The 7284-nt window shown below is 39.3% G+C and overlaps 2 protein-coding genes across 5 annotated transcripts; both read right to left on the bottom strand.

Annotated features, from left to right (window-relative positions):
* Nucleotides 1-133: 133 nt before the first annotated feature.
* Nucleotides 134-5555, bottom strand: PEK (pancreatic eIF-2alpha kinase). 4 transcript variants are annotated; one of them, XM_068299999.1, is made up of 4 exons: nucleotides 5104-5555; nucleotides 3380-4121; nucleotides 2101-3294; nucleotides 134-1961 (listed from the first exon to the last, which is right to left on the bottom strand). In XM_068299999.1, exons 1-4 carry the CDS (start codon nucleotides 5295-5297, stop codon nucleotides 558-560), a joined length of 3534 nt encoding a protein of 1177 aa, XP_068156100.1. In that variant the 5' UTR covers nucleotides 5298-5555; the 3' UTR covers nucleotides 134-557. The 4 variants fall into 4 exon arrangements, with proteins under 4 accessions (XP_068156100.1, XP_068156101.1, XP_068156102.1 ...); XM_068300000.1 differs by lacking the exon at nucleotides 5104-5555 and adding an exon at nucleotides 4994-5029; XM_068300001.1 differs by lacking the exon at nucleotides 5104-5555 and adding an exon at nucleotides 4813-4920.
* A 351-nt stretch (nucleotides 5556-5906) lies between these two features.
* On the bottom strand, nucleotides 5907-6991 carry RpL35A (ribosomal protein L35A). The gene is made up of 4 exons (XM_068300125.1): nucleotides 6866-6991; nucleotides 6370-6607; nucleotides 6082-6309; nucleotides 5907-6020 (listed from the first exon to the last, which is right to left on the bottom strand). Exons 2-4 carry the CDS (start codon nucleotides 6598-6600, stop codon nucleotides 5997-5999), a joined length of 483 nt encoding a protein of 160 aa, XP_068156226.1. The 5' UTR covers nucleotides 6601-6607; nucleotides 6866-6991; the 3' UTR covers nucleotides 5907-5996.
* Nucleotides 6992-7284: the final 293 nt, after the last annotated feature.

The following is a 7284-nucleotide window of genomic DNA, read 5'->3' as shown; positions in this document are numbered from 1 at the left end:
CAAGACTCTACAAACTCCTTTAAATTTGCAATTTCGAAGTAAGCTCATTTGAGCACTATATCAAATTTTAGGTTTCATAACAGACTTATTAATATCGAAATTCCTTATGTAGGAATATGTTCAAACAAGAACATTATTTTAAAATATTTTATTCTCTTGTTTGTCTTATTTGTAGAAATCGGTTTATCTTATATATGACTAAAAACAAACATTAACCGTACACTTAATTAAATAGCCATAACTATTAATTTGTTAATATAATGGCTGCAGGGAGTTGTTTGTCAATTTGTGAACGCCTATATATATATATATTGATAAGAAGTCGGTTTTAAGCACTCGCTTTTTTTTTTTTTCTCTTTTTTTGCAATGTGGTTGTTTTGAAACATATTCTAAATATGATAGAAAAACTTTTAATGCAAAAAATATGTAGTTAGATATTGGTAAGCATCACTTGACGGCGAAGAGAGTGAAAAATAGCCATTGATGACAGACTTGAGTTATGTTTATAATAGAGTAGAACTGGTTTGTATATTGGTAATAACTTATAATCAAAATGCTCACTTGATAAAATGGTCCTGAATTTGTTGTATTTCGTTATCACTGCTACTAAAGGTACGACTTCGGCTAAGTCGTTTGTTGGCTTCCACCAATGCAGCCTGTTCGCTCCGTCCATTCGCAACATGGTTTGGTAATTGCAAAATCTTATGCAGTTGTTGTTTCAATTGCTGTGTTTGTGGACGGCTTTCCGGCTGAGAGCTCAGCATCTGCAAAAGCAACTCATATTGTTTCGGATATTTTGATGTGAAGTCCTTGGGATATTGGCCATCGCGTAAGGAACGTAACGTTTTGATCCTTTCCATTTCGGTGGAGAAATGTACATGTAACTCGAAAAATATTAAGCCAAGCGAATAAATATCCACTTTGTAGTCATAATGTTGGCCCAACAACTGCTCGGGCGACATATATAGATGAGTGCCAACCTGCTGGGTATGACGTGGACACGATGGTAACCCCGTTTGATCGCCACATTTAGCCACAAGATTCGGTATGTCCGCCATATCGGTAACAAGGCCAAAGTCTCCAATTTTTATTTGTCCATCTTGAGAGAAGAATATGTTACTCGGCTTCAGGTCGCGATGAATCAGCCCCTTAAGGTGAACATAATCTACTGCATCCACTATCTGATGAAAAATATGTGCAATATGAGCTGCGCGAGCTTCTGTTTGATTTTCTCGCAGCCAATCCCGTAAGCTTTCTTTTCGACATAATTGCATCTGGATATAGAGATAAACTTTACTTGGCTTACTAGTGATCGCCAACAATGGTCCATTTGGCTGAATTGTGGCACTTCGAGGAGCACCTACAACATGGTGATGATGCTGTGCCAAAGCCAAAGTGAGTGGTTTCCGGGATTGACGTGGCAGAATACTGCTTAAGTTATCCTCATTGTTGCCTCCATCTTTTGATCGGACAGATTCAATTTGAAATGAATTTGACACTAACTGATGTTGACTATAATTAATATTTTTTAAATCAAATGAGGCGGAGTGTATGTCGATAGAAACAGAGTTGCGTTTAAGTGGTTCGCTAGCTTCGTCACTGTCGTCGTCGTAATCATCTTCCATGCTCCCTTCCTCTGCTTCCCTTAAAGCAGCTGATTGCGATTCACTGCGAAACTCTATAAGAGAGTCTTCCTCTTCTTCGTTAGTTTCTTGCATTGGATTATATCTACATTTATCTGATAAATCATAGCTGCACGCCGTGCTGGTGGCTGCATCGGATACCCAAGATAAAAGCTGCTGATGCCGTTGCATATTTAAGGCTTGCAATTGATTGTCAGCGAAAGATGGCATTGTACTACCGTCAGGAGTCTCAATCTGAATAGAAGTGGAGAGTTCATGCGCTAGCAGTTTTCGGTCCTCTTCCTCCTGCCAGCCAACTGGGGGCGTTTCTACCCAAGACTAAAGAATAAAAAAAAAACAAATAAATTAGTTATCTGTATCTAATTTCTTGAACAAATTATAAACAAATTAAAAATTTTTAATTATCAACCAACAATTCCAGAATGTTCTATTCTGAAAACTTGAAACTCCTACTTACATGAAAATATCGGACGATATTGTGATGCTCACAACTGGCCAATGTGCGTGCCTCTCGCAATACCCGTTGTCTTGATTGTTCTTTATTAGGCAGTGTAATTCTTTTAATGGCATAACGATTTTCATCTAACTTATTTTTGGCCTCAAAGACGACACCGAAACCGCCGCGTCCAAGACATTGCATGAGCTCAAAGTCTGTTTGAAATCTAGAGGTAAAATGTTCACCTGAATGTGAAGTAGATTCGGAAATCGATCTTTGTGTGGAACCCCTGTCACCACCGTTGCCAGTAAGACTTCGAGGTCTTTGATTGTGTTGCTGAATATGTTTTTGTCCTTGTAAGGACGACACAACGGGTCCTAGAAGAGCTTGTGTTGATGCCTCTGTTGCCTCTATAGCCGTTTGAACTGGCACATGACGTTCAATAACCAAATATTCACGCTCCACACGTTGATTACGTTGTCCCATAAATATATTTAGTAGGACAGCCGAGGTAAAGGCAATAACTACAATCTCCTTCCACCAAAACCAAAGTGACAAGATGACTACCTTAACAGGCGCATCAATATCATCCAAGCTGAAGCCCAAATCCTCATTTATGCTATGGTTTGTCGTCGACTGCATAGAGTCATTGGCAGGAGCTGTCGTCGAAGGACTTGCTTCAATCGCGGTCCCAGCAGCTGGTGGTGTTTCATTGGTACCACATTCTCCGATAACACTAGGTGACTCCAGCTCCCACTGAGCTTCAGTGTAGAAATAAAAGCCATTTCCATTTACGAATTCGGAAGCATTCAGTACAGACTGAGCGGCCACAGCAACATTTTGATCGTCATAAAGTACTAGTTCAGCACCTACAGTATTTTCTGCTATGTACTCTTTATCCTTTTGAACATCTTGGAATAGTACCAACGAGTTACTACTGGCAGCTATGGGTTTCCATGGTATTTTCGGCATTAAACTTGTGTCCCCAGTGAGCTGTTGATATACCTGAGTTTTATCTAAAATTTCCTTACGCAGTCGTATAGATTCCTGTATATACAGCTGTTTCTCATACATGCCCAGATAAACAGATGGCGGAGCACTTTCTGATGCCTCCTCATTTTGCTCATAGAGCCACTGAGCTGAGCTAAAGAGATCTATTTGTTTAAGTTCATCGTGTCCATTTGTTTTCCATGCACTTACAATAGGATGATCGAACTAGAAAAACATCCCAAAATATTAGTGAACCTGTACATACATGGTTTATTCGTGAATTGAGCAGAATTTTGAAATGATGGCCTACCTGATATCTCCACAGAATGGTCTGTGGGTCGCTTTTACTGAAGGCACATATTATACCCTCTGGCACCACCACTCGTATATCCACATCTAGCACAGCCAGCTCCAGATCACTCCGTGTCTGTTCATGGCATTCTGACGCCTTTATAACATCTAATTCATGTTGACCCACACTAAAGTTCCAACGTTCCATCCCGGTGCGCGATTCCACAGCACGAACTGTCTGCGTTTGACGACGAACGACAATAACATCGTCTAGTAGGGAATCGTGGGTCTCAACATAAGCACTATTTTTGTTCCGATTTTCATAAAAATCCCCTTGTTCATCATCTAGCTCATCTTCAGTAACCGTTGCTTCCTTAATGGCTCGGATATCATCTGTAGAATTTACACAACCATTTAAAGAGCATTCGTATAGTACTTGACCGGTTCGAATTGAGATGCCGTAGGATCTCGTCTCTTTGCCACCCGAAATAACCAGATCATCACTGAACTTGGCACTTGAACTGAGTAAATGTTCTGCAGTTATTGGTATAGGATCTATGGAATCACCATCAAATTTGTATATGCCACCACTCAAAGAGGGTATCATGCGTACAAATTGTCCATTATTGGTTAACTCCAAACGATGAATGCTAGATGATATTAGGGGTCCTGGTCCCGTAGGTATACTCCAGTGAAGCTTTCCCGATTTGGATATGTCTAAGGCACTCAAGCGTCCATCTAATGTTGTAACGTACAGTAGTCTAAGGGCAAAAAAGGAGATATCAATCGTGACTGTAGATTTAAATAGTTTATATTTATATCAAATCTAAAAGCATTTTTTATAATATACAGTTAAATCCGCAGAAAACAGGGCTTTATGAACTATTCAATAAATAAACCTCATTATTATTTTTCATAATTAGTCATAGGCATTTAGAACCTACCCCGAACAACAATTTCGGCAACTTATCAGTTTCGGATTCTGTCTGATTAGTCCCAGACTACATTTATAACAAACCAAAACTAGAATGTTTTGTTCGTAAATATTTCATCATAAAGTTGCATAATTTCACATAAAAGGATATTGGGGTTAAAGCCTTTGCTTGGTTCAGACTGACAGGTGGTTGGATCTTAGCCAAGTGGGAGTGAGATAGCACATTAGTTTTTGGAGTCGTCCCCGGTACGCGAGTGGGTGTATAGATAATGGCGCGCATAGCTCAACAGGTGCCTTGATGTTTTCTCCCTAATTCTCTCTCTATTTCTTTTTCTCTCACTCATGGGCAAATAAGAGCCAAAGCAAGGCCAAGAAAAATTGTGAAATTCACCAAACATTTAAATATGTTAATTGACTCCAACAAACGAATCTAAACAAATTAAAATCAAATACACTTTTTATGTTTAAAAAAACATGGTTATCTTTCGCTGCGTTTAATTTTGGTCGAAATGACTCACCGCATTTTTGATAAGGTGTTCAATCGAACTCTATTACTCTGTTTAAAAGAAGTGCACGTAAGTTTTACTTTTACAGAGAATGACTCTGTTGTGCTTTTTTTTCCCCCCTATTCAGCAAAATTTATTAAAAGGTTAATGCAATTTTTTATCATCAAACGCAAATTTGTTTTCTTGCACTCACAGTAACACGTTTAGGAAAATTAAGAACATTCGAGAAATACATCACACAGAAGGGCATTTTTCCTCTCTTCTCTTTCAGCCTTTTTTTTTTTTGCTGTTTCTTCTTCTTACCTACGACCAACGCGGCGTTCTTCCTGGTCAACGCAATAAGTCAACGCCGGTGGAGCTGTTGAGCTATCGGGCTGGAGCTCCCAGTTATCCACAACTTCCCCAGTTGTTGCTGCTGGTGTTATTGCTGCCACCACAATAGAAGTGAGCATAGTCAGCTTTAGGATTTTGGCATAATTCTCATAATTTATGCCCATATTATACGTCGTAGTCGTACACGTAAAAGCTACGTTGTTGCTGTTGTTGGAATGTGTAACTTAAGAATTAATTGGCTTCGCGGTGTAACAGCCATTAAATTTAACGCACATTGCCTCATCACTTGACAAAGGGACAAAGTAAGCGAATCAAGTGCACAAAAGTGCACGGAATTAACAACTCTTTAAGCAATAAATTGTGTCCAAAAAATTCACTACTGCTTTCCCCACGATGCGTGCTTTTTGCAAACTTGTAATGTTGTGGGTAACAGCATCATTTGCGAGCTCTGTAAACAGCTGTTGCTTACAGCATCATTTGCGAGCTCTGTAAACAGCTGTTGCTAACAGCATCATTTGCGATCTCTGTTAACAGCTGTTGCTAACAACATCACTTGTGAGCTCTGTTAACAATTTTCTGCTAAAATTTAACAGATGAGAAGTTTGCTACCCACTGTCTGAAGGGCTTATCGGTGCAATAACTTTTTGTTAGCAAACAAATTCAAGGCAAAATTTTATAAATTTACACATGCGTATGTACGATGAAGATGTAGTTGCAATATTAGGCTCTTCAATTTCAAACAGTTCACCACCTTTAACAATGCAGCACTACAATTTTCTATTAAATTTAAATTGTCTCATTTATTTTAAAACGATGTTTATTAACTGCTGCACTCAGGTCATTAACTGAAGTTGTTAAATCATTTAAATCCTTGAAGGATACAGCATCTGAAAGTAAATTTAACATATAAATAACATGACAAGAGCTCGTTCGTTGGATATCACTTACGATGCGAATACGGTGTCCCATGGCATGACCGGGCAGATTTCTGTTGAAACGGGCACGCACAGAGCCAGTATTGCCGTGGATACGGGTCACCTTGCCCCAAACAGCGCGGACACGAGTCTTGCGCTCGGGATGCTGGGGAACGCACTTCTTGGTCTCAGCTTTGTATACATAAACACAACGCTTGCCAACGTAGAACTCACCGTGCTCCTTACGACGGGCTCCCTCAATCTGTGATAGAATTGAAACTGTTATACAAACTGCACTCAATTTTTATACAATTCGTCTGACCTTTAGGATTGCCTGGTTCTCGTGTTGATTCCTTAATCCACGCTTGTATCCGGTGAACACAGCCTTGGCAAACAAACGGCCATGACGTTTGTATTTCTTAGCCGATACCTTTGACTCAGTTGCGGCTACCTTCTCTGCTTTTGGTGCCTTGGCGGAGGCGGCTTTTGGAGCCTTAGCGGCCTTAGGCGCAGCTTTGGGAGCGGCAGCGGGCTTGGCTTGTGTGTCGGCCATGATTTACCTGTTGGAATAAACAATGAAAAATAAACTTTGTTAATGTCGGTCCTTATATGTAAATAAAAATGTACATTGGTTTTTTTATTTTGATTTTCATCTCTTAACATCTTCTTAGACTATTTATTTAAAAGCTTTCCAATTAATTAACTGCATAAGAAGAAAGTTCATCTAACGTATAGAACCATTATTAACATTAATTATGTTAATTTTCTACTCCATATTATATTTTTTGTTAGGGGTTCTTAAAAAATCGCGTACGTACCGGAAATATGTCGAATGGCGAAAGAGCGAATTTGTGTGACCAGCTCATTGAGAGAGAGAAAATACTGCAAGAGTGTAATGTATAAAATACTAAAAATACTAAATTCGTTCAGTGGCGCTACTGAGCGATTCCATATTTGTGGGTATTTTTAGTGCTAAGGCCTAAGTCGTAGTCCTAAGGTCTCGGCGAATTTAATATGGCGGGGCGAATTTTATGCGGCTGGCGAATTCAATATGGATGGGCGAGTTCAATATTGATGGGCGAATTCCATGCAGCGAAAACCTGAGACGAAGTGCTAAGGTCTGCGCTGGAAGTACTAAGGTCTGAGGAATTCATTTTGGCTGGACATTTAAAAAAATGTACTCTAGATAAATTAAGCTGCCATAATGAATAAAATATAATTTTCGTTGACCGGTGCA

This window comes from Drosophila tropicalis, unplaced genomic scaffold (genome assembly GCF_018151085.1).
Source record: "Drosophila tropicalis isolate 14030-0801.00 unplaced genomic scaffold, ASM1815108v1 contig_878, whole genome shotgun sequence".
In the NCBI taxonomy this organism is placed as follows: Eukaryota; Metazoa; Arthropoda; class Insecta; order Diptera; family Drosophilidae; genus Drosophila; species Drosophila tropicalis.
Note: the sequence above shows the minus strand (reverse complement) of the source record. Positions and strands in the feature narration are given on the sequence as shown.

Coding starts and splice junctions, on each gene's coding strand:
- PEK (XM_068299999.1), bottom strand. CDS start 5,297: ATGGGCATAAATTATGAGAATTATGCCAAAATCCTAAAGCTGACTATG. Junction 4,122..5,103: donor GAACGCCGCGTTGGTCGTAG/GTAAGAAGAAGA, acceptor TTTTGCCCTTAG/ACTACTGTACGTTACAACAT. Junction 1,962..2,100: donor ATATCGTCCGATATTTTCAT/GTAAGTAGGAGT, acceptor TTTATTCTTTAG/TCTTGGGTAGAAACGCCCCC.
- RpL35A (XM_068300125.1), bottom strand. CDS start 6,600: ATGGCCGACACACAAGCCAAGCCCGCTGCCGCTCCCAAAGCTGCGCCT. Junction 6,310..6,369: donor AGAACCAGGCAATCCTAAAG/GTCAGACGAATT, acceptor ATTCTATCACAG/ATTGAGGGAGCCCGTCGTAA. Junction 6,021..6,081: donor TGGGACACCGTATTCGCATC/GTAAGTGATATC, acceptor ATTTACTTTCAG/ATGCTGTATCCTTCAAGGAT.